At 40.9% G+C, this 27,096-nt stretch overlaps 1 protein-coding gene across 1 annotated transcript in view; it reads left to right on the forward strand.

The window, feature by feature from the left end:
• The window catches only part of EXT1 (exostosin glycosyltransferase 1), a 292,944-nt gene that overhangs the window by 254,131 nt on the left and 11,717 nt on the right, over nt 1-27,096 (forward strand). The window contains exons 4-8 of the mRNA XM_007188808.2: nt 1,741-1,860; nt 15,900-16,032; nt 18,220-18,338; nt 19,616-19,711; nt 25,756-25,845. Of these exons, the coding sequence (XP_007188870.2) occupies nt 1,741-1,860; nt 15,900-16,032; nt 18,220-18,338; nt 19,616-19,711; nt 25,756-25,845 (558 nt within the window). The remainder of the gene's footprint in view (nt 1-1,740; nt 1,861-15,899; nt 16,033-18,219; nt 18,339-19,615; nt 19,712-25,755; nt 25,846-27,096) is intronic.

The raw sequence follows: 27,096 nt of genomic DNA on the forward strand, positions 1-27,096 counted from the left end.
ACAATGCCATGGGTAACTTTCTTACTAAAGCAGCTAGCGGAGCATTCCTGCTTCAGTCCAGGCTCCCATGCCTGACTGATTAGTTACACATTAGGGAGGCAAGCATGCAGAAAGAGGTGAGCACAAAAGGACAGTTGCTAATCACAAGGAATCTCCCCTAAGTATAGACTCCATAAATGAAATAGCCTTTGGGCTATAGGTGAAGGTAGGGAGCAAGCAAAGGAGACTCACTGGACACCCAGGAAGTACATTTCAGAGCTCCAGACCCAAGCAAGTTCACATGCAGACATTAAGCAATTGGTCTGTCTTTGAATATCATCACCCTTAAGTCAATAATAATGGTAGTGGTAATAATTGCTTTGTTAATAAAGCTTCCCATGTGCTAGGCATTGTGCGAAGCACTTATGTGATCTTCGTAACAACCTTATGATGTTAGTACTATATCCCCCTTTTATAAGTGAGGAAATGAAATGTTTGAGAGATCATGTAACTTGTCCAAGGAAGCAGGGCTAGTAAATGGCAGAGCCAAGACTCCCACTGTGGTCTAACTCCCATGTTCCTGTGCTTAACCATTGAGTTATACTGCTAGTGAAAATAATGATATCCCTTTGGTGGCTTCAGATGGCCATGTTCAATTCCACTTCTATTTATTGAATAACTACTACAGGCATACCTCGCTTATTTTATGCTTTGTAGATGCTTTTTTTTTTTTTTAACAACTTGAAGGTTTGTGTCAACCCTGTGTTGTCAGATGATGGTTAGTGTTTTTCTTTTAGTAATAAGTATTTTTAATTAAGGTATTTACATTGTGTTTTTAGACATTATGCTATTGCACACTTAATAGACTATAGTGTAAACATAACTTTTATATGCACTGGGAAACCAAACAAATTTTGTGTGACTCGCTTTATTGCGATATTTGGTTTATTTTGGTGGTCTGGAACTGAACACACAGTATCTCTGTACTGAGCCCACAGTACAGTATCAGTAACTGAACACACAGTATCTCTGTACCTATACATAAAAGCCACTCTCCTAGCTATAAAATGTGTAGCAGGATGGACAGGGCATAGATCCCCCCTTTAAAATTGTGCAGCCTGGGAGAGGGCAGTGATGGTTAAACATGCATGACAGATTGTGTTAGTTTGGGGTAAGTGCTGGAGCCAAAAAGAGAAGTCTGGGGAGCAGAAAGCTCTCAGGGAGAGGTAGGAGATACATGCACGTCGAAATGACTACCCCAGCTGCATATTAAATGGAGAGACTCAGAGACATTCCCTAAAAAGCCTTTTGTAGATCATTTGTAGTCCCTGGCGTGGTGTGTCTTAGAAGTGCTTGGGGGATGACGTCTCTCAGCCTTGCTCCAAGGCTGTATGTAGCTCCTTCTCTGTAGAATTTGGTTGTCCAGGGGCAGGATCAAGGATGTGTGGGAATCTGAGAGAGAAAACAGCAAAGACTACTATAGGAACACCCTAAGCAACTGATAAGCGGCTACCAAATCTTAGACGCGAGCTCTAACTCTCGTGCATTTAAGGTCCTTAAAGCTGATTCCCAGTAAGTGCTGTTTGCAGCTGACACTTCTGAAGGGCCTTTCAATTTAGGGGTTGGTGGTTTTTAGTAGATCTGTATGCTAGAAGCTGAATGCTGTGAAGAATAAAAGCCTAACCCAAGTGGGTTATTTTGATCAAATGGCATCTTATTGTTTTCCCGTTATAGTTATTATGTGTTCACCTTGTGTTACAGATTCCTTCTACAATCAGGTCTATTCATCAGGATAAAATCCTAGCACTTAGACAGCAGACACAATTCTTGTGGGAGGCTTATTTTTCTTCAGTTGAGAAGATTGTATTAACTACACTAGAGGTAAGTGAGGCCACTTGGCTCTCGGTCTTGAATAATGGTCCTTTATATGTTTCTCTCAGCCTTCTCTTTTGCTAGTAGTGATGTGTAATTGGTCAAATGAGGCGAAACCGAACTTTCTGTACTTGAATGTGTCAGTTAACCCCTTTTTACCTGCTCTGCCGTGCCCAAGCAAAGACCTCCATTCTTGACAAACTCCACTGAGGAAAGCTGACATAAGAGAAATTACACTCCTTGACACAGAGATCGGCTCTGTCTTACATCATTTCAGAGACAGGTAGCTAATGACTGTCCTCCTGTCATTCACACTCAATGGCATCCTTTGAAGGCATATTTCTGGAGCCCACTTAGGAAACAGTTAGTGACCAAGTAGGGGAAAATCTTTTCCCATTCTAAAAATATGAATAGTTTACTGGGTACTATAGTCCAATGGCATTAGGATACAGCCAAATTTATTCTCAAGACATATGCAACCCAACTAGCGTCATTGCTGCAAGGATGTGTTAAGAAGAAGATCAGGATTGCACCCATCTGGTACAGAAAGTGTTAAACTTTATGAGATCAGAAACTATTCTAGACAGATGGGTACCCATCTTCGAGTTGCCTTTTTTAAGGCAGGAGGAAAAAAGGAAAGGGAAGCACGGAGATGATTAAAACCTTTGGAAGTAGAGCAGATAGCGATGGCCTGAGGCTACACCAAAGTAGCACAAAGAGCTGAGAAAAGGTTTCTGGATCTGCACACTCATGAATTACAGGAAGGAGAGCAGAGGTCCTCAGGTGAAGCACAGCATCAAGGTGATTCTGAGGTGTCCGCCACATGAAGTAGGGGCATTTGCGGCCTCACTTTTGAAATATTTTCTTTGGAGAAGTTATTACTGCTCCAAAAGCTAATGTAATTGGGAGTATACACTATGCTAAGTCTGAAAGATACCAAGAAAACTGAAGTCATCCTGTTTTGTGCCATTGCTGTTGTCTTGCTATCCTGGGTACCAGAGCCAACGCTGGTCCTATCCCAGGCACACTGTGGGGCTTACCTACCCTGAGCCTAGCCTGGGCCTCCTGCTTTTGCGGGGCCAGGCTCTATCACAGTGTCCCCTTGTAAGTGGGGTGTGTCGTTTTCATCCTGGAACTAAGTGAAAAGGGCTATTTAGGACCCAGGTCGCCCCATGAAAGGGGACAGGGTAGAATGCCTTCCAAGGGCTTCTTTATTACAAGCAAATTTCTCTTATTCCTCCAAAAGCACTCTCCTCAGTGAAAACTGATTGGGTTTTTACTTCTGTACATAGCAGCAGATTTGAATATGTAATAAATTCAAACCTTTTCTTTGATCCTGTCTTCCGTCTAAGACCCTTCCTAGGCCCTTCTTAAGGAAAGTTGAATGTCACTTGTTTTGGGGTTTTTTGTTTGTTTGTTTGTTTGCTTTTTGGAATGAGTGCTTTTTATCAAAGAAGTGTATATTCCTTTTAGAAAATAATAGAAAATACTTATGGCACAAAAATAAAATCATCTACCCATACAAATCACTATTGACATATATACACACACATAAACACATACATATTCATTTTTTTCTATGCAAATGCATAAATATGTTGTCATTTTTAATTTAAAGAGGAGTCTTTCTATACTTAGTTTATAACCTGTTTTTTCTGCTTAACAATTATTCCTAGTATCTCATTAGATTTTTCTACAATTATTTTAATGGCTATATAATATTCCATTCATGATGTCACTTAATTCCGTTAATTAATCCCCAGTTTGAGGCTATTAAAATTGTTTCTGGTTTTTCATTATTATATACATCCTCGAAGCTAATAGCCTCAGGGCAGGGCCAAGTTGTTGTGCAGATTCAAGATTACTTCCTTAGGATAAATTCCTTGAATTCAAAGTCCTGGTTCAAACAATATGCCAAATGCTAAGATTTAGAATATGAACTGTCAATTTTCCTGCAATAGAATTCAACTAATTTATATTCCCTCCAGCTTATATGAGAGAACCTATTTTAATTTTTTTTTTTTTCACTTTCACCATATTGGACATTATATCCTTAAAAATGATAAATCATTATTTTCTTAAGATCTTAGTAAGAATGCATATTTTTTGTATGTTTCTTGCTCAGGCAGCTCACAAAGAAATAGAAATGGCCACAATGTTGTCCCACTTTTCTCATTAATTTTTAAGAGCTTATTAGATTAAAAAAGATTAACCTTTGATTCTTTTGTAGCAAATATTTCCCCCCAGTTTGTGGTATGCTTTCTGTGTTGTTTATCATGGGGCAATCTTTTCATCTGCAGCTTTTCCATTTGCTACTGTTTAGAAAGGGCTTTTTGACCCATAATTTTATTTATGTACAACACACATACACATTAGTATTTTCTAGTACTTTCATGGTTAATTTTTTACATTTAACTATTTAATCCAATTTACTTTTATATATGATCTGTGTTGAAAAAGCTAAACTTTTTTTTTTTTGGACAACTTTTTCTGTAGTTGCTCCAATACATTTCCTTTTTTTTTTTTTTTTTTTTGCCATGCCACACAGTTTATGGGATCTTAGTTTCCAGACCAGAGATTGAATCCAGGCCCTCGGCAGTGAGAGCGCAGAGTCGTAACCACTGGACTGCCAGGGAATTCCCCTGATATATCTCTTAAGTTATTCTTTCCTCAGTGTTTTCACATGCCACATTTATGCATCTTTGGCTATACACCCAGACCACATGTTTTCATTTTTTCACCCTATATTCCATCCCTTAGTGAACCTCTATTTATTTAACCCATCTGCTATTGTTGACTATTAATGTTGTTTCTAATTATTTCTTTTTTAGAGATAGAGATATCTTTATCCAAGCAATGCCCTTCTACATGTATCTTAGACTATGTCTTTATTTCTTTAGATGGAGTCCTTGAAATGAGATTTCTCAACCCAAGAGTCCAGGCATGACTAAGACTCATGATAGGTATTGCCAAATTACTCTTCAAAGAGGTTGAATCAATCTAGATTCTCACAGGCCATCTGGGGGACACCCTCTCTTACTGTATCCTTGTCAGCCTTCAGAATCATAATTAAAACACACACATACACAGCTTTGTTAATTTGCCAGATGAAAGATGGTATCTCTTTAATTACATTTCTTTTGAGTATGGTTTATTGCTTAGCTCTGGTCTCTTGCCTATTAAGTTAGCAGTACTCAATTATCTTATAATAACAGTTGGATGTGTTATATTCATCAGCATAGGATCTTAAGTCAAGCTGTTTTCATCTCTTTGCCTGGAAAGCTGTCTTCCCCTTCGATTTGAGCCATGCAGTTCTTTAGGGACACAGTTTTTTGGGGGTTTTTTTTTTCTTAATAGATCTTTATTGGAGTATAATTGCTTCACAATACTGTGTTAGTTAGTTTCTGTTGTACAACAAAGTGAATCAGCCATATGCATACGTACGTCCCCATATCCCCTCCCTCTTGAGCCTCCCTCCCACCCTCCCTATCCCACCCCTCTAGGTGGTCACAAAGCACCGAGCTGATCTCCCTGTGCTATGCGGCTGCTTCCCACTAGCTATCTATTTTACATTTGGAAGTGTATATAAGTCCATGCCACTCTCTCACTTCATCCCAGCTTACCCTTCCCCCTCCCTGTGTCCTCAAGTCCATTCTCTACATCTGTGTCTTTATTCCTGTCCTGCCCCTAGGTTCTTCATAACCTTTTTTTTTTTTTTAGATTCCATATATATGTGTTAGCATACAGTATTTGTTTTTCTCTTTCTCACTTACTTTACTCTGTATGACAGACTCTAGGTCCATCCACCTCACTACAAATAACTCAATTTCGTTTCTTTTTATGGCTGAATAATATTCCATTGTATACATGTGCCACATCTTCTTTAGCCATTCATCTGTTGACGGACACTTAGGTTGCATCCATGTCCTGGCTATTGTAAATAGTGCTGCAGTGAACATTGTGGTACGTCTCTCTCTTTTTTTTTTTTAATTTTTTAATTTAATTAAATTTTTTTTTTTATACAGCAGGTTCTTATTAGTTAACCACTGTATACATATTAGTGTATATATGTCAATCCCACTCTCCCAATTCATCCCACCACCCCCCTCCGCCGCTTTCCCCCCTTGGTGTCCATACGTTTGTTCTCTACATCTGTGTCTCTATTTCTGCCCTGCAAACTGGTTCATCTGTACCACTTTTCTAGGTTCCACATATATGCGTTAATATACGATATTTGTTTTTCTCTTTCTGACTTACTTCATTCTGTATGACAGTCTCTAGATCCGTCCACGTCTCTACAAATGACCCAATTTCGTTCCTTTTTATGGCTGAGTAATATTCCATTGTATATATGTACCACTACTTCTTTATCCATTCGTCTGTCAATGGACATTTAAGTTGCTTCCATGACCTGGCTATTGTGAATAGGGCTGCAATGAACATTGGGGTGCATGTGTCTTTTTGAATTATGGTTTTCTCTGGGTATATGCCCAGTAGTCAGATTACTGGGTCATATGGTAATTCTATTTTTAGTTTTTTGAGGAACCTCCATACTGTTCTCCATAGTGGCTGTATCAATTTACATTCCCACCAACACTGCAGGAGGGTTCCCTTTTCTCCACACCCTCTCCTGCATTTGTTGTTTGTAGATTTTCTGATGATGCCCATTCTGACTGATGTGAGGTGGTACCTCATTGTAGTTTTGATTTGCATTTCTCTAATTATTAGTGATGTTGAGCAGCTTTTCATGTGCTTCTTGGCCATCTGCATGTCTTCTTTGGAGAAATGTCTATTTAGGTCTTCTGCCCATTTATGATTGGGTTGTTTGTTTTTTTAATATTGAGCTACATGAGCTGCTTATATATTTTAGAGATTAATCCTTTGTCTGTTGATTCGTTTGCAAATATTTTCTCCCATTCTGAGGGTTGTCTTTTTGTCTTCTTTGTAGTTTCCTTTGCTTTGCAAAAGCTTTTAAGTTTCATTAGGTCCCATTTGTTTATTTTTGTTTTTATTTCCATTACTCTAGGAGGTGGATCAGAAAAGATCTTGCTGTGATTTATGTCAAAGAGTGTTCTTCCTATATTTTCCTCTAAGAGTTTTATAGTGTCCAGTCTTACATTAGGTCTCTAATCCATTTGGAGTTTATTTTTGTGTATGGTGTTAGGGAGTGTTCTAATTTCATTCTTTTACATGTAACTGTCCAGTTTTCCCAGCAGCACTTATTGAAGAGGCTGTCTTTTTTCCATTGTATATCTTTGCCTCCTTTGTCATAGATTAGTTGACCATAGGTGTGTGGGTTTATCTCTGGGCTTTCTATCCTGTTCCATTGATCTATATTTCTGTTTTTGTTCCAGTACCATATTGTCTTGATTACTGTAGTTTTGTATTATAGTCTGAACTCAGGGAGTCTGAGTCCTCCAGCTCCGTTTTTTTCCCTCAACACTGCTTTGGCTATTTGGGGTCTTTTGTGTCTCCATACAAATTTTAAGATTTTTTGTTCTAGTTCTGTAAAAAATGCCATTGGTAGTTTGATAGAGATTGCATTGAATCTGTAGATTGCTTTGGGTAGTATCATCATTTTCACAGTATTGATTCTTCCAGCCCAAGAACATGGTATATCTCTCCATCTGTTTGTATCATCTTTAATTTCTTTCATCAGTGTCTTATAGTTTTCTGCTTACAGGTCTTTTGTCTCCCTAGGTAGGTTTATTCCTAGGTATTTTATTCTTTTTGTTGCAGTGGTAAATGGGACTGTGTCCTTAACTTCTCTTTCAGATTTTTCATCATTAGTGTATAGGAATGCAAGAGATTTCTATGTATTAATTTTGTATCCTGCAACTTTACCAAATTCATTGATTAGCTCTAGTATTTTTCTGGTGGCATCTTTAGGATTCTCTATGTATAGTGTCATGTCATCTGCAAACAGTGACAGTTTTACTTTTCTTTTCTAATTTGTATTCCTTTTATTTCTTTTTCTTCTCTAATTGCCATGGCTAGGACTTCCAAAACTATGTTGAATAATAGTGGTGAGAGTGGATATCCTTGTCTTGTTCCTGATCTTAGCGGAAATGTTTTCAGTTTTTCACCATTGGGTATGATGCTTGCTGTGGGTTTGTCATATATGGCCTTTATTATGTTGAGGTAGGTTCCCTATATGCCTGTTTTCTGGAGAGTTTTTTTTTTTTTTTTTTTTTTAAGGATTTTCTTATTTATTTATTTATTTATTTATTTATTTTTGGCTGTGTTGGGTCTTCGGTTCGTGCGAGGGCTTTCTCCAGTTGCGGCAAGCGGGGGCCACTCTTCATCGCGGTGCGGGGACCGCTCTTCATCGCGGTGCGCGTGCCTTTCTCTATCGCGGCCCCTCCCGTCGCGGGGCACAGGCTCCAGACGCGCAGGCTCAGCAATTGTGGCTCACGGGCCCAGCTGCTCCGCGGCATGTGGGATCCTCCCAGACCAGGGCTCGAACCCGTGTCCCCTGCATTAGCAGGCAGATTCTCAACCACTGCGCCACCAGGGAAGCCCTCTGGAGAGTTTTTATCATAAATGGGTGGTGAATTTTGTCAGAAGCTTTCTCTGCATCTATTGAGATGATCATATGGTTTTTATACCTTAATTTGTTAATGTGGTGTATAACATTGATTGATTTGCGTATATTGAAGAATCCTTGGGATAAATCCCACTTGATCATAGTGTATGATCCTTTTAATGTGTTGTTGGATTCTGTTTGCTGGTATTTTGTTCAGGATTTTTGCATCTATGTTAATCAGTGATATTGGTCTGTAATTTTCTTTTTTTGTGATATCTTTTTCTGGTTTTGGTATCAGGGTGATGGTGGCTTCGTAGAATGAATTTGGGAGTGTTTCTCCCTCTGCAATTTTTTGGAAGAGTTTGAGAAGGATCGGTGTTAGCTCTTCTCTAAATGTTTGATAGAATTTGCCTGTGAAGCCATCTGGTCCTGGACTTCTGTTTGTTGGAAGATTTTAAATTACAGTTTCAATTTCATTACTTGTGATAGTTCTGTTTATATTTTCTGATTCTTCCTGGTTCAGTCTTGGAAAATTGTACGTTTCCAAGAATTTGTCCATTTCTTCATGGTTGTCCATTTTATTGGCATATAGTTGTTTGTAGTCTCTTATAAGCCTTTGTATTTCTTTGGTGTCAGTTGTGATTTCTCCTTTTTCATTTCTAACTTTATTGATTTGCATCCTCTCTCTTTTTTTCTTGATGAGTCTGGCTAAGGGTTTATCAATTTTGTTTATCTTCTCAAAGAACCAGCTTTTAGTTTTATTGATCTTTGCTGTTGTTTTCTTCATTTCTATTTCATTTATTTCTTCTCTGATCTTTATGATTTCTTTCTTTCTACTTACTTTGGGTTTTCTTTGTTCTTCTTTCTCTAGTTGTTTTAAGTGTAGGATTAGATTGTTTATTTGAGATTTTTCTTGTTTCTTGAGGTGAGATTGAATTGCTATAAACTTCCCTCTTAGAACTGCTTTTGCTGCATCCCATAGGTTTGGGTCGTCATGTTTTCATTTTCCTTTGTTTCTAGGTATTTTTTAATTTCTTCTTTGATTTCTTCAGTGATCTCTTGATTATTTAGTAGTGCACTGTTTAGCCTCCATGTATTTGTGTTTTTTACAGTTTTTTTCCTGTAATTGATTTCCAGTCTCATAGTGTTGTGGTCAGAGAAGATGCTTGATATGATTTCAATTTTCTTAAATTTTCCGAGGCTTGATGTGTGACACAAATGTGATGTATCCTGGAGAATGTTCCGTGTGCATTTGAGAAGAAAGTGTATTCTGCCACTTTTGGGTGGAAAGTCTGTAAATATCAGTTAAATCTATCTGTTCTATTGTGTCATTTAAAGTATGTGTTTCCGTATTTATTTTCTGTTTGGATGATCTGTCCATTGGTGTAAGTGGGGTGTTAAAGTCCCCTACTAATATTGTGTTACTGTTGATTTCTCCTTTCATGGTTGTTAGCATTTGCCTTATGTATTGAGGTGCTCCTATGTTGGGTGCATAAACATTTATAATTGTTATATCTTCTCTTGGATTGATCCCTTGATCACTGTGTAGTGTCCCTCCTTATCTCTTGTAACAGTCTTTATTTTAAAGTCTCTTTTATCTGATATGAGAATTGCTACTCCAGCTTTCTTTTGATTTCCATTTGCATGGAATATCTTTTTCCATCCTTTCACTTTCAGTCTGTATGTGTCCCTAGGTCTGAAGTGGGTCTCTTGTAGACAGCATATATATGGGTCTTGTTTTTGTATCCATTCAGTCAGTCTTTGTCTTTTGGTTAGGGCATTTAATCTATTTACATTCAAGTTTATTATTGATATGTATGTTCCTATTACCATTTTCTTAATTGTTTTGGGTTTGTTTTTGTGGGTCTTCTTCTTCTCTTGTGTTTCCCACCTAGAAAAGTGTCTTTAGCATTTGTTGCAAAGCTGGTTTAGTGGTGCTGAATTCTCTTAGCTTTTGCTTGTCTGAAAAGCTGTTGAGTTCTCTGTCGAATCTGAATGAGATCCTTGCTGGGTAGAGTAATCTTGGTTGTAGTTTCTTCTCTTTCATCACTTTAAGTGTATCCTGCCACTACCTTCTGGCCTGCCAAGTTTCTGCTGAAAAATCAGCTGATAACCTTATGGGGATTCCTTTGTATGTTATTTTTTGTTTTTCCCTTGCTGCTTTTAATATTTTTTCTTTAAATTTAATTTTTGTTAGTTTGATTAATATGTGTCTTGGTGTGTTTTTCCTAGGGTTATCCTGTATGGGACTCTCTGTGCTTCCTGGATTTGGGTGACTATTTCCTTTCCCGTGTTAGGGAAGATTTCGACTATAATCTCTTCAAATATTTTCTCAGACCCTTTCTTTTTCTCTTCTTCTTCTGGGGCCCCTATAATTTGAATGTTGGTGCTTTTAGCATTGTCCCAGATGTCTCTGAGATTGTCTTCAATTCTTTTCATTCTTTCTTCTTTATTCTGCTCCTTGGCAGTTATTTCCACCATTTTACCTTCCAGCTCACTTATTTGTTCTGCCTCAGTTATTCTGTTATTGATTCCTTCTAGTGTATTTTTCATTTCAGTTATGGTGTTGTTCATCTCTGTTTGTTTGTTCTTTAGTTCTTCTATATCTTTGTTAAACATTTCTTGTATTTTTTCAATCCATGCCTCCATTCTATTTCCGAGATCCTTATCATCTTTACTCTCATTACTTTGGAGTCTTTTTCAGGTAGATTGCCTATTTCCTCTTCATTTATTTGGTCTTGTAGGTTTTTACCTTGCTCCTTCATCTGTGACATTTTTTTGTCCTCTCTCTCTCACTCTCTTTTTTTTTTTTTTTTGAGTGGGATTGTGTTCCTGTCTTATTGGTTGTTTGGCCTGTGGATTCCAACACTGGAGTTTGTAGGCTATTGGGTAGAGCTGGGTCTTGGTGCTGAGATGAGGACCTCTGTGAGACCTCAGTCCGATGAATATTCCCTGGGGTCTGAGGTTCTCTGTTAGTCCAGTGGTTCGGACTCAGAGCTCCCACCGCAGGAGCTTCAGCCCAATCCCCTGATTGTGAACCAAAATCCCACAAGCTATGTGGAGTGGCAAAAAAAAAGAGAGAACATAACAAAGTAAAAAATAAAATTAGACTAGGAAACTAACAGATATGTTAGAAAGAATATGAAAATAAAAATATAGGTGAATCAACAACTGGATGGTACAGCAGTACCACAGTAGTGAAAAAGAGGAGGAGGGGAAAAAAAAAGTCAGGGGAGGCCTTGGCTGTAGAGGGTGGGGCCTAAGCAAGGGCAAGGTTTGGGCGGTGGGCAGGGCCAATGCTCAGGACCCACAGGGCTGGAAAAGGCCCTGGGGCCTGTGGGGAGTTGGGCTTAGGCTGAAGGAACAGAAGGGGCCCAGCTGTGCCCCCGACCCTGGTCTCAGAGGACAGGGGACCTCACCTGGGAGCCCAGCAGGCTTCCTGGGCTTGAGTGGGTGGGGCAAACTCCCTCCTCTCCTCTCCTGCTCCTTAGGTCCCAGAGGGCCCCTCCCGCCTGCCTCTCCTGATCTCCCCTGGCCTCCCTCCTATGCCCCCGGGACCAATGTGGCTGGGGGGAGGGGGGACCTTGGAGGGCAGGGGACCGGCCTGGGAGCTCAGCAGGTTCCCCAGGCCCGAGTGGGCGGGGCAAACGCCCTCCTATTCCCCCAAGGACCCATGCGGCCTGGAGCACAGTTGTTTTTAGAACACTATAACCATATACTTCATTCAAATTTATTGCAACTGACAAAATCTCCTCATATAGTTCCAAAATTGGATTTTAACAATTTGACCTCTCAACTGAATTGCATGAGAGATACCATCCAGTTTCCCTTTTTAATTCAGAGCTTAGATTACCCCAGGATCCAATGTAAACAGAAAAGCAGAGAAAAATAGCAGAAAATGCCATCCACATACCCAGATAAACAGCCAATATGTTCATAAGAACGATTTAACTGTCACAAATCAAAAATTCCTACTTGAGATAATATGTCCTTCAGTTCCTGCTGGAGTGCCTATGGTCAGGGTAATGCAGCATTACCCTTGGACAACATACATTTGAAGATCCCTTGCTTTGGGGATGGTCTACCTGGAGACTTTTTCTTCCTTACGTGCTGTATTCTGAGTCACGGGAAGGGAATTACTTGCTCTTTGGTGATTATGAGCCTTAGAGTTGTAGGTAGTGCTTAGATACGGTTGGAAACAAGACACCTCATCTTTCTTTCCAACACCAGGGTCAGGTTGTTAGTACATTCAACTGTGCTGCACTCTCTCCTACTTGGGATTTGCCTAGTATTTCTAGTCTGCTTGAAACTTCCTAATTCTGCATGTTGGAATTAAGGAGCTCTTTAATAAGAGCTAGGCTCTTTGGAGCTCATTTTTGGGTGCAAATTGAGAAGTAATGATAGGGATAATGATCAAATACTGCAAAGACAGTGTTCTTGGATTCCATTATTTGTCAGAATACTGCACAACCGTAACCTGGCACTAAGGATTGAACCTGAGGAGCTCAGTCAGAATCAGGCTGAGCAAAAGAAAATGGCATCCAATGGTAATGACATATGAAAACAGCTCACAGTAGCTTGGAAACACAATTTTAAGTGACGTTTTACGAAGGGTTCTCTGTTTCTCTCTTCACTTATCTAACCATATGCACATTCAGACCATAGTATTATTGATGCCGTTGTATAATGAAAGTTTGAAATCAGTGAGAGAATAGAAATAGGAGATTTTGCTTTGGTTTGGAATGAGGTAGCATATGGTGGCGCTGCGTGTATTAGGCAACATAGTATTGGTCAAAAGACAGAGTCAAGGCCGCCTAGAATGACTAGAACCTATAATCAATTGTCCATTATTTTAAAAATAGATGGCACATAAAAATGAAAAATAAGGAGCCTGTCATTCTTCCCTTTGAATTCATGTTAATAAGAAATATCATCCTTATTGAGGGTGCCATTTGGGGCTGTAAGGAAAAAAATTTCGTGTAAATTTTGTGTGCCTGTGTTTGCACGTATGTATGTGTTGATCTTCTGTATAGTGTCCAACCTTTCAATATGATGTCTTCGTTCACAGCGTTCGAGAGTGAGTACTAAGGGCCCTGAAAGGCTCCTGGGAGCTGTCCAGTGTAGCAATAGGGAGAATTGGACATTAGGAGAGGGACAAAATGACCTTTCTATTTGGTGAAATGAGATCCATACTCTGTCAAACTTTTGGTAAGGCAAGTTGATATCAACCTTTCAGAAAGACATTTGGTAATACATATGAACAGCCTTTAAAGTGTTCATACCCTTTGACAAAATCCTAAAGCATCGGTCCTAAATGTGGAAAGTTTTAACTCATAAATATGTTCATTGCTTTGCATGGAAATAATTGCACTATTGTTGGACATTTAGGATAAGTAAACCATTAATGCTATTAATAATATGGAAAGATCTATAATATATAATATCTGTGATAGTGTAGCTGTGTAAAAATAGAAATGGAAAAATCCATGCCTAGAGAATGAACACAGGAATGAGAATTTTTTAAAAAATCAAGTCTTAAGTATGAAGATTTAGGCAACCTTTCCTAACAGATTCTGAAACGTTGTTATAATTAATGTGATATTTTACTGCTTATTACGTATGAGGATAGTAAGTCATAAAGGTGGCAAATTGCTTGACCCGGGTTAAATTCAACATTTGCTATTGCTCTTATACCTTTGCTGATATCGCCCTGTTTGAAGAGAATATAAAATGCTTTTTGATACTTCAGAGGAATACTATAACTTATCATATCCTTGACTTCAAAAAGATGACAATGTTGTGATACTGAATCAAAAAGAGTCAATGACATTGAGAATCACACCACCCAGAGACCCAAAGTGAATAGGGACCCAATTTGTGACATCTGTGAGTTCCATGTCACTTGTGTGTAGATCGGATTTATGACACCGTCCATTGTCAATGTTTTCTGTGTCTTGATATCCAAACTTATTTAAGCAACCACATGCTAGAAGGTACATAAATTTGGAAAGCAAAAAAAGGGAGGATCTAAATGAAAACCTATAAAGGAAAATAAGTAGACAGTAGAATTGGAAGGTACAAATAATTAAAAACTGGAATAATTGGTGTACAAAGTGAAATTGCTAGCCATGTAAAAACCCTTCACAACCATGACAATTTTCTTACAATTAATGCCTAGACAATAGCATTTTAACACATCTCTGTTAAACCACGAAGAGCAAACATTAACACTTGAGCAAGGTTCCTAAAATCTTCCCCGAATTAGAAACCTCTGCCAATCCATATAAAATGAGCAGTTTTGATCTGGGGAAAAGAGAAAATGCAGAAATCATTGAACTAAGATCTTTGAGTTCTTCTAAATTTCCTCCTTGCTTCCTTCTCTCTCATTAAGAAATATAAACACAATAAGGTTTGCAAAGATAAATGCAGCTGACTTTATTACTTGTCTAGTCACCGTGTGGGATGAGATGAGGGTGGTAATAACCTTAGCAAATAATACAACTCCATTTAAAATGGTCTGTACTTAAGATCACATTGCATTAAATGGGGACCTGGAAAATGATGATTTAGGTCTTAAATCTCTAAAGATATATGCCAGGCTTTTTTTTAAGTACAAAAAAATTGCTGAAAACATGAAATTCTGTATCAAGTTAATTATTTGCCAAATCATATCTTAATGAGTGGATGGTATAATTACAAGAGTTTGAAAGTCCACTGTAAAGTGGACTAATCACATTCATCTGACAAATGATTCGGGATGGGAGAATGTTTGACTCGAAATGTAGAATTTAATGATCTGCGAGGTCTTCAAGTCCAAAGAAACTAATGAACTAGCTTGGCTATCATTACTCTCCATATGCCATGGTTCTTGTCCTGTTATGTAGGATGTTTTGAGCAATTGTTAAGTCACTACTTTTTGAGATGAAAGGTAGAAAAAACTTCAGCTAACTAGTACCCCAAAGTCCTACACTTGAATTTGAAAGGACAATGAGATATGTCAAGCAAATAAATCTGCCTCCTGAATTAAAGGAACAGATCAAAACCTCAGCTGCTTCGGGAATGTGCCGTGCCTTCCATATGCTCCCAGCTCAGTCTCCATATGGACATCTATGTGCCCTGAGAACAGATCTTCCTGATGTGGATCTGGAAGCACTGCTAGATCTCAGCCATCAGGGAAACTCTTCTACACACTCTGCTTTGACATGAGCGTGGACTTATTATTATAGAAAGACAAGATAGAATTTATGGTAAACTGCAGTTTAATTAGGAAATTGGATTAGCCATTATTCATCTCTTTCTCTCTCTCTCTCTATCTGTCTCTCTCTCACTCTTTTCCATTGCTCTGTCACTCTGTGTCAGAGAATCAGTGAAGAATCCGGTTGTTTCAGTGAAGAATCAAGTTGGGGGTGGGGTAGGAGACTCACCACTTTGAGTGCCATCAGCCCTCAAGTTTGGATTGACTGTGTTCCTCATCTGATACCGTCCATCTCCTCTCACCATGTGCCATGTTTTCATTTTCTAGATTATTCAGGACAGAATATTCAAGCACATATCCCGTAACAGTTTAATATGGAACAAACATCCTGGAGGATTGTTCGTCCTACCACAGTATTCATCTTATCTGGGAGATTTCCCTTACTACTATGCTAATTTAGGTAAGTGAGTGCCTTCCAGGGAGCTATTCTGGTTTACCCGCCAGGTGTCATCCAGAACTAAAGTCCCTTGATTTTTCGATTCCACCGCGGTGTCTTTGTAACATCCTATGTTGGAGACTGCTTTCTAGAGCCCTGTCCTGAACGGTGTATCAAGGTCAAGAATTATAAATCCAGCAGAGCATTGCAAAGTGAAAAACTCCTTTCTTACCTGAGCCGCTGTACTTTACATTTAGCAGAGTCATTTCTTTTTGAGAAATAGGCTTCCCAAATTACAGATCATTTTGAACATGACAATGGGTTCACTATAATTTTAAGTCTCATCTTATATAAAATGGAGCTAGGAGAGCTCTCCCTACTTTTTTTTTTTCCTCCACAATCCCAACTTCTCTGTCTCAGACCAAAGAAAAACCGAACTAATAAAGGGAAAGAAAAAAGATTTAAGAATATATGATAGGGGAGAAACTTATTCACTTCATTCAACATTTATTATGCTCCTCTTCTGTGCCATGTTAATGCAATGCTAGGTGGTAGAAATAAAAAGTCAAAGGAGATACAAGCTCTGTTCTCAAGCAGCTTTTAGTCTAGTCATAATGGGGAAAAGGGAACCGGCAGAGGGACGAAGCTTTGCAAAAGGCTGTTACCGCCATAGACGTATACGTATTTGGAGCCCAATTCGCTCTAGGGTTAGTAACATCTTGGACACGTCTCCTCATTCATAGTTCCAAATTTGAGAAACCCTGGGATAATAAAGCATCTTTCAAGTCGATATGGCAAAAAGACTCCAGATTTTTGTGTGGAGTTAGAGTTAGCACATTAGAAGTGTGTAATTGATGCTTCTTAAACTGTTAGAGGAAAATCTTAAAGCACTGACTTGTCCTCACTGCTAAAAAAGGGAACCCCCTCCATCATATTTATTCTTCTTACTTGGCAAAGCCTTGAATGTGTATCTAGATAGTGGGAAAGCTAGCGTCTTTCTAACATGCAATTAACGTACTAGTCGGATGGTATAATTTACCCTGCAAAACGTTTGTATAATCCTTTGAGATATATATAGTCTGATTCTTACCTTTATCCAGTCACTACCAAAGCTTAACTTGAATGTCCCTGCACTGTCTTGTTCATATTTAAACTACTAAAATGTGAAATTAGTGGCTCTAAACTAATGAAGTTTTGGGAGGCTTTTTAACCTGTCTCCAATTTCTTAGTGGGTTCTCATGGAAAAACTCATTTTTGGGGAGAAGCCATCTCACTGCTCTCTCTTTGGTGGCAGTTGTTATTTTGTACATTTATAGTACCTTTCCACCTCGGGCCTCAGAGCGCACAGTTGGCAGAGGTCTGGACCACATACTTTTCCTCTCAGCTGTGTCACTGGTACACAAAGAAGAGATTCTTGGGAGTAGAGCAGCTTCTACTCTAAAATAGTGATGATGGTGATTATGATAGCGGTAAGCTCACGCTGAGTACTTACTGTTTGCAGGTCCTGTTCTAAGTGCTCTGTATGCATTAACTCATTTAATTCTCATAACAACTCCATAACTTTGATCCTGTTGCTATCAGCCCCATTTCACAGCTGTGGAAACACAGAGGGTTAAGTAATTTTTCCAAGATCCCACCACCACTCAGTGGTGGAACTGAGCTTCAGACATAGACACTCATGCTCTGGATGTTGTTCTTTTAACCTTTACCACTTGCTAGTTATTATCTGAAATAGTATCAATCAGGCAAAAACCCCTTAACTACATAATTCAGAGTAAGACAGATGCAAATATCCTGGAAGAGAGAGCACATTTACAAAAATCCATCCTAAGACGTAAGTGACTAGAGTTAGACCCTTTCTTGGGTAGAGAGTGGTGAGTAGTGGTGTGTGTGCGTAATTAGACTTTGGGTGCCTAAAAAGTGGAAGGGAGATCAAAGATGCATCCCCAAGGGAGGAAGGAAACGACTGTCAAAGGAAGAATCTGGAAATGGGCATTGAACTGTAAATTATCCAGGTCCCTAGACTCAGGCAGCAGTTAACTAGCAGCTTTTCACCTTGTTTTTGTTCCGTCAGGACACAAGAGGCAGAGGAAAAATACACTAGAAGGGAACATCATCAGCTCCAGGGTGAGGCAGTGGAGTGGAGAGGACTAATTTTCGAAGTCTTGTTTTTCAGTGCTTCATTAGGCCTCTCTGCCCTTTCTGTTTCAGGTTTAAAGCCCCCCTCCAAATTCACTGCAGTCATCCACGCGGTGACCCCCCTGGTCTCTCAGTCCCAGCCAGTGTTGAAACTCCTCGTGGCTGCAGCCAGATCCCAATACTGTGCTCAGGTGAGTGGAGGTGTTGGCCACGGTGCCTGCCCCCTCCTGCTCAGTGGACCAGAGACCCCCAACCCTCCCTGTTCCTTCCCGGCTACGCGCTGTGCTCCCAGGGACTCCTCTCGCTTCGTGCCCCGTTACTCCCCTTTCCTTTGTCACACCTCGTTACGTCCTTTTCGTCAGCTTAGAGGTTCTTGAAAGTGAAATCTGGTACAGGTAAGGGGTGGGTTACAAAGAGATCTTTGCCCTGGGATAAAGTTAAATATTGGGTTGGCCCAAAAGGTCATTCGGGTTCTTCTAACATCTTTTGGAAAAACCTGAGTGAACTTTTTGGCCAGCCCGATATACACCAATACACTCTTTAAAGAATACATAGGCACATTATTTCATTTTTACGTGTCAGAGTGATAAAGGAACATCAGAAAGGCCACGGAGAGGACCCAGAAAACTAGGTTTCCACAGCAGAAACCAATTCGTTGGTGTCAGGAGGCGTCAACTTTTCTTTCATGGCCACCGTGACTAATTATAAAATTGAGAAAGGAAGATGATACCTATGGTAATAATGTTTTCCAAATTGGTATCGCTGTCGTACTCTTAACGGTGGTTTTTCTGAATTGTAAATTACACAAGAAGGTTTACACACGACAAAAGAATGGAATCACGTGGAAGTATGCATTTTGGAGCTAAACGTCATTTTTATTGGAAATAACAGGATCACAGGAAATCAGCAACCATCCTGGAGAATCCAAAACACGAGCTCACGCCAGTCCTGTCTTGAATTCTCTTCTTTTTCCCATGTTGCCTGGTGTAGCGTGAATGCATAGCAGACGTTCAGTGTGCATTTTTATTCAATTTGATCCGGGTTGTTATCTTACTCGTCATCATAAGACATCAGAATTTAGGAAAACACTTTGTTAAAAACCAGCAACCCTGAAATGACTTCTTTCCTCCCCAGCTTTCTCCTACCCCCTTGACACAGTTTTTCTTAGGTTACTCTTTTTGTTCCCTCTCTTTGGTTGTTAGAGTGATCGGGTTTTGAGGGTTGTGTAGGAGTGGACTCACTTTTATTTTTTTAATTTTTATTGGAGGATAGTTGATTTACAATGTTGTGTTAGTTTCAGGTATACAGAGTGGAGTGGACTCACTTTAAATTCAGTTTTGAAGTCTGCCATCCTGCCTTGCTTATATCCCCATCTCCTCTCTCTCTGTCTGTAAGAAGAAACTTTGGGTTGGAGGCCTATGTAAATCTAGCCTTACCAAGCCATCTCATGACCCCCTGTCCCTTTCAGATCATAGTTCTCTGGAATTGTGACAAGCCTCTCCCAGCCAAACACCGCTGGCCTGCCACTGCCGTGCCTGTCATCGTGATTGAAGGAGAAAGCAAGGTAGGACCAGAGGGGACCTCACTGTGGAATCAGTGTGGAATCTTCGCGTCTTCGGTGGGGCACCATGAGTGTTGGTCTTAGCCATCTTCCTCCTGTTTCTGGGAGTGCTGGCCTGGACTGTTTTTCCAAAACCATACCTGTCTCTGAATGTCCTCTGCTTTGACAGCCATAGGCTTTTTTAAAAAATTTTTTTGAAGTATAGTTGATTTACAATGTTGTTTTAATTACTACTGTACAGCAACATGACTCAACTATACATAAATATATTCTTTTTCATATTCTTTTCCATTGTGGTTCATCACAGGATATTGAATATAGTTCCCTGTGCTGTACAGTAGGACCTTGTTATTTATCCATCCTATAAATAATAGTTTGCATCTGCTAATCCCAAACTCCCATTCCTTCCCTCCCTATCCCCCTCCCTCTTGGCAACTACAAGTCTGTTCTCTATGTCTGTGAGTCTATTTCTGTTTTGTAGATAAGTTGATTTGTGTCATTTTTTTTTAACTTTTAAAAAATATTTTATTTATTTATTTTTGGTTGTGTTGGGTCTTCGTTGCTGCGCATGGGCTTTCTCTAGTTGCAGCAAGCAGGGGCTACTCTTCGCGGTGCGCAGGCTTCTCATTGCGGTGGCTTCTCTCTTGTTGTGGAGCATGGGCTCTAGAGCACAGGCTTCAGTAGTTGTGGCACACGGGCTTAGTTGCTCCGTGGCATGTGGGATCTTCCAGGACCAGGGATCGAACCCGTGTCCCCTGCATTGGCAGGCAGATTCTTAACCACTGCGCCACCAGGGAAGTCCCTGTGTCATATTTTAGATCCCACTTGTAAGTGTTATCATATGCTATTTGTTTTCCTCTTTCTGACTGACTTCACTTAGTATGATAATCTCTAGGCCCATCCATATTGCTGCAAATGGCATTATTTCATTCTTTTTAATGGCTGAGTAGTATTCCATTGTGTGTGTGTGTGTGTGTGTGTGTGTGTGTGTGTGTGTGCACGTGCACACACATGTATCACATCTTATCCATTCATCTGTTGATGGACATTTAGGTTTTTTCCACGTCTTGGCTGTTGTGAAGCCAAGTGCTGCTATGAACATAGAGATGCATGTATCTTTTTGAATTATAGTTTTATCTGGATATATGCCCAGGAGTGGGATTGCTGGATCATATGGCAGCTATATTTTTAGTTTTTTAAGGAATCTCCATACTGTTTTCCATAGTGACAGCCTTAGGCTTTGGAATTGGGTCCTAATACTAACTCTTCAGGAGATGTGTGACCCTGACTATACCTTCCTTCTCTGAGCCTCAGTTTCCTCATCTACAAAATGGAAATAATAACACATAACGCACGGGGCACTATGAGGAGTAAATAAATTCAGGGCCTGGCAATGGTAATCTTTCTGGAAATGATGAGGATGAAGTTGAGGCTGCTGATGGTGGTGGTGATGCATGAGGTTTGCTTAGCTGATTAATCTGAGTTAGTTGTGTCTTTGAGAATGGTGGTTCTTCCTAACATTTATCTTAAAAAGGACATTTGCACCTTACTTTTGTTTTGAGGTGTCCATCAGAGACTCTCAGGAGTGCTGGCTGCCTAGCTGGCCCCTGCTTCCCTTCTCCAGTTCATTTTGCCTAGAACGGAATGATCCTCTTAATCATCTCATGGCCCTTAAGGGAGTCTTTTTGCTAATGCTTTCAATTAACATCAGAGGCCATGTATAATCTGGCCTTAGCCGGCCTTCCCAATCTTCTCTCTCATTGCTTTTCCTCTGTAGATTTCATCAGTCACGGTTAACAGCACTGTGTCCCTTCCTACCCCTAAGTGTTGTCTTTCCCATTTGCTGTAAGTCTTGACCATCCTTCCTCAGCTGTTCATTTCTGTTATTGAAATTCCCATATATTCTTTAAGCCCTGGTTCACATGCTCCCTCCTCTTTGAAATATCTTCCACTCTTTGCTGCCAGAGGTGAATTCTTTTTTCTCAAGCTTCTGCTGGTGGCTTTCTTGTAGATCTTATACATTGTGAGGAAATTAGTCTCTATTAAATGACACTGAGATTGTCATCTAAGAGACTTCCTCTGTCAGTCCCCAAAGAGTTAGGTCATGAGAGATTGTCTCACACTAAGTAAACCCTCTTTGAGCCAGAATAAGAACGACCAAGGTATTAGGTTGCACCATTTGAAATCATCATTTGGGTGGCTACAAGTGGGCATTTCATATAGTTCAACAGGATGCACTGAGAATTGTAACTGTCACGTGCGTGGACAAGGTGATCCGTGCATTATCTATTGAGTTCCAGTGTAGGCTGCCTACTGTGTGCTGGGCAACATGAGGGAACACAGTGGTGAATGTGACAGATACAGTCACAGCCTTCATAGGACTGGAGTCAAGCAATGTGGTTATCAGAGAGCTGATTGGTAAGCACTTAATGAGGAAAGGGAGGGATGAGAATAATCACATGCCTGTTGGCATCGGTCTTACTTACCCTTATGAATTCATCTCACCAATAGGTATGGTTTCACAAAAGGGACTCGCACAGAAAAATCTTCTGCCTACAACCCCATATATCTGTCTCCCCAGTTCCAATGCCTGAGGCCCTGAACAGTGCTCAGATGGGTTCTCTTCACTTTGAACTTGGAAATTCTTTGTTTTTTTATGCTTCCATGGGTGACTAGATATCCTTCTGGTAGATAAGTCTCTCTTTGAATATGTCAGGATATTCAAATAGGATCCATTCTGACTGACCGACTGGGAGCCATTCTGACTCCTATGGTTAGTATTGCATTTTTATGCACAGACGCATTGACTGATTTTATACTCTCACTCCCAGCTAGTAGTCCCAGTTTCTTTATTTCTAAGATGATAATAGTACCTTTCTTGTAGGCTTTATCAGATGTGTCTTATAAGATACCTACCTCCCATTCTCCCAGCCGTATTTATGTCTGGGCTTCTGGCCATTTGTTGAGTCCTAGACTTCACCTTGGCCACTGAATCCAGTAGGTCACGTGGTTCCTTTTCCCTCGTTGGGACCGCACCACCTGGTAAAGCATTTGCACTTAAGTCTTGCTTTAGACTCTATTCTAGGGCACCTGGACGCTAAGACTTGGGCCCATTTTGAGGATGAGATGAGATACTGCATTACAGGTGCTCAGCCCTGTACCTGTTACACACTCAGGATTCAGTAAATGTCAGCTCCTCTTCTGGGCGGGGGGCATTGTAAAGTGATGGTTTGTATTATGGGCTTTGGGTTCAGACTTCCTCTATGTGACCTAAGGCAAGTTATTTCATTCTGTGTGCCTCAATCCCTCCTTCAGTAAATGGAAGAAATCGTAACACCTAACAGGTTAGCTAAAAGGATCAAAGGGTTTGATACTGTACATGTAAATGTATTGCTGCTTAGGAGTGTGGATGCACATGGTAGGTGCTTGAAAAATGTCAGCTCTTATTGTGCTTTGTATTATTACTTATGAACATTTCTTATCTTCCCTACTAGACAGGGAACTTCTTGAGCCTAGGTCATTTCCTAGTTGTGTGTGTTCATTCTGGAAGGGTTTGGGCTGTTACATGGTAGCTAAGTATTTCTTAAATGAGCTAACAAGGAAAACCCAGCTCCCTCAGGATTGACTTTGTAAGTACATTGGCTCCTTTCATGCTAATCCACTGAACTTTTGGAACGTAGCTGAGGCAGGGTATTTGAAAGAGAGCCTCTAGTTTCTACACTGGATTTAGAAGTGGCTGACTTATGGACTCTTAACTCTTATTGATGAAGCAAGTTCAGAAAAAGGAAATGGATCCTTTTAAACCCAGTGGTTGGGCCCATAACGGGGAAAGAAGTCATATGTCCTCCTCCTTCCCCATTTTAAATTTCCATGTCTAGCCTTGAGTTTAAAATTGATGTGTTTGCTGCTTTGGCTGGAAAATTCTGTTTTGAATTTATAGGCCTTGTCTCTGCAGCTCTCCCCTGTAGGCTTAACAAGGGAAAGGTCAGGGCATCACTAAGCTGGCAACTAATAACTTCTGCATTAGTTAGTGGACATGTAAACAGTGTCAGGAGAATTGCTTCAGGCTGAGATTTCTGAGCCCTGTGTATACGGGGTTGCTGATCGCTTTTGTATTTTATTTTGGAAGACTGAGAAAGAGGAAAAAACACTTGACCCAGTTGGCAGATGTGTAGGAGCAGGGCCTGGAGTGTAGGTATATCCCTTGAGCTCCCACAGATGGGTTCTAGTGGGCATTTTCCATCCTTTAATGATGTGAGCCCTCCAGTAGCTTCTCCGGCACGTAAACCAAATCTGAGATGAGGCTTGCGGAGGAGATGGCTCCCTGATGTAAATATAGTTTGGGCTTCTTTAAGGGGGTGTGGGGAGGGGTCCTTAGATTTTGAGCCTTGGCAGCCGGGCTAAGTGCCTCCCTTTTCCCTTTATCTCTAGCATTCATTCCCTGGCCTTTGTGCCTTGAAAGTTGATGGCAAGTGTCTTCTCTCTCAGTCTCCGCGTAGGAATCGAGAGAGGACGGCACAACGGTTACTACACCTTCCAGAGGAAGTGGTGAATGTGAGATTGCCCTGTGTGCCCGCATTCACTTTTGAGGTCCTTTCCACCCCGAGACAGGTATAGCATAGGGCTGAGGTGCTCTATAGAATCACACCACCTGGGATGGTGTGCTGGTGGGTCCATCCTAAGCAAGACACAACCTTTCTGTGCCTTAGTTTTCTCACCTATAAAATGGGGTTGTTATACAGATGAAATGAGATGATGTACATAAAGAACTTGGAACATTTCCGGGACTTCCCTGGTGGTCCAGTGGGTAGGACTCCGCGCTCCCAATACAGGGGGCCCAGGTGCGATCCCTGGTCGGGGAACTAGATCCCGCATGTCGCAAAATGAATATCCTGCATGCTGCAGCTAAGACCCGGCGCAGCCTAAATAAATAAATAAGAACTTGGAACATTCCCTGACAGAGTAAATGTTTTAAAAAATGTTAGTTATTCTTATATCATCATTCTTATTAGGTATTCTACAGAAACTTCAGCACAGAAGTTCATGCTGGGACTGTCATAGGGTAGTCTCTTCAGTCTCAGTTTTTCAACTGATCCCCTCATCCCCCAAACCCTCACCACACACACATACACACACACACACACTCACACACATACTCACACTCACACCCACCCACACACACACGTACACTCACCTCACCATGCCTTATCCTGGTGCTGCCCAAACTTTATACTACCTTCACAATTTTCCTAAATCCATGGACCACGTGTTCTATTGTCTAGTATTTTTCTTTAAATCTGCTTACTTTTCACTTTAATGAAACTATTTTTGAATAACTCTACTAGTACCTTTTATTGCTATAGCTACTAATATATATGTGTATATGTTTTTGCTTCTCTGAGCTAAAATAAATAAAGAGTAGAATTTTTAAATGTTTGTCTCTGCACCTCCTAAAATGACCTGGCCTTCCAGTGGTGTGTGTCCCACACTTGGAATCACTGCTCCTTCCATCCACTCTTCCCTGGCCTCAGAGTGCTGGCTCTCCCCTCTGTGCCTTTGCATCTACTGAGCCCTCTGTCTGTTAGGCCTCATTTCTATTTATCCCCAGTGGATTCCTGGCCATCAAGGTCCTGATTCAATGTGACTCTGAGGCTTTCGTTGCTCTTCCAAGCAGCTGGTTGCTGCATCCTCTGGTCTCCCGGCATTTCTCGTATCAGGCGAGGACCGATCATCCGCATCTTGTTCTCTTGGTCATCTTGGTCTCCCTGCAGACTATGAACTCCTCCAAGACAGAGAATGTTTCTTACTCGCCTCTGTACTCCCTTCGACTAGCAAGGTGTCTGTACACAGTAGGTGCCCAGTAATGGTGGGACCAAATGAATCTGCACAGATGGGAAACGGAAGCCTTCTGTTTTGAGAGGTGACATGGTGGTGGAGCGTCCTTTGTGAAGATGACGATGGGGGAAATTTTCCTGAAAACAGGACTGTCCATTTACCTCTCTTCTCCCCGATTCCTTCCCTCCTGCCTGCTTTCCCCCGCCTCCCAGGTTATGAGCAGCCGTTTTCTGCCCTATGACAACATCGTCACAGACGCCGTGCTCAGCCTTGACGAGGACACTGTGCTTTCAACCACGGAGGTAAGCAGCCTCACCAAGGAGGGACGGAGGGCCCTGCGGGCAGTCGCCTCAAACCCCAAGGTGCCGGCGCCTCTTTTGCCCTTGCCTTGGCCAAGCCCAAAACGTTTTTCAAAACTTCCTGCAGAGTCGGTCTGAATCAACCTGGTTCCTGTGAGCACCTTGCCGCCACCTGGCACCCTGATGAGGGCATTTTCCCCTTTGTTTCCTCTGCTAATCGGTTGGTTCCTCATTTGCAAGGCTGTGCCTCACCTCACCCCTCCCTCCTGCCCTCCTTTTGTTTGTTTGTTTGTTTGTTTTTAAACAGTGCAGGTGCAGGCAGGTGTGCAGAGGGACCCAGGGGAGGTGGGCAGGGGCACCTGTTTAGCATTTTCTTGAAACCACGCTCTGGGAGCCCATCTTTCCTGATTCTGCTAACGCCTGTGTGGGCGTGTGTTGACTCTGTTGGGGAACACTATTCTGGGTTCTAAAGGCAGCTTTTCCATCTTGGTTGGAAGTGTGCATTTTCTTTAACCCACACGAGAGCAAACGGTTTCACTTGAAGGCTGAGATGGAGATCCCTGCTATTTCAGATGTTCAGGTATTTGTGCCAAAAATAAGATTGCACAGAGCAATGTGTGAGGGGGAGGGAGAGAAGAGGAAAGATAGCTATGCTAGAAAACCAATTTTTACAACTCGAATGAGTATTGATCTCTGAAACCGCACTTAAAACCGTAGAGGGGACCAAAGACAATTACACAAAAATGTAGTAGATCACAAATACGTTATTCATGGTAGCTGCTAAAAAGCTTGGAGACTTAGCTACTTATCCTGTTCCCCTTCTTTTATTCCTTTTTATTCATAATCATTTTCTTTTCAATTTAAATGTCGACACTTACCAGCAGGCGTTTTCCTGGACGCCAGTCTGATTCTAACGGCCTGCTGCCCACATAGCCAGGACTCATGGTAACTTGGGCTAGCAGTCTCTGTGTCTCTTCAGATTCCATGGATGCTTCCAGTTTCCATCAAATGGAGTTGTGCAGACGTTCTGTGTAAGGGCAACCAAAATCACCCCAGGACAAAATGTCCTGGGCCTCACCTTGGTTAAAGGCTTTCTGTGCAGCCAAAGCTCTATAAATACTTGGTGAATGAGTGATGTTGGAGGGATGCGTGCTGTGCGGATTAAAGGGTGAGCACACAGCCAATTGTGTCATGTGTGAGTCGGCAGGAGAAAGAGGTGGGGGGAAGGGGAGAGATGCTTAATGTTCAAAGAGA

This window comes from Balaenoptera acutorostrata, chromosome 17 (genome assembly GCF_949987535.1).
Source record: "Balaenoptera acutorostrata chromosome 17, mBalAcu1.1, whole genome shotgun sequence".
In the NCBI taxonomy this organism is placed as follows: domain Eukaryota; kingdom Metazoa; phylum Chordata; class Mammalia; order Artiodactyla; family Balaenopteridae; genus Balaenoptera; species Balaenoptera acutorostrata.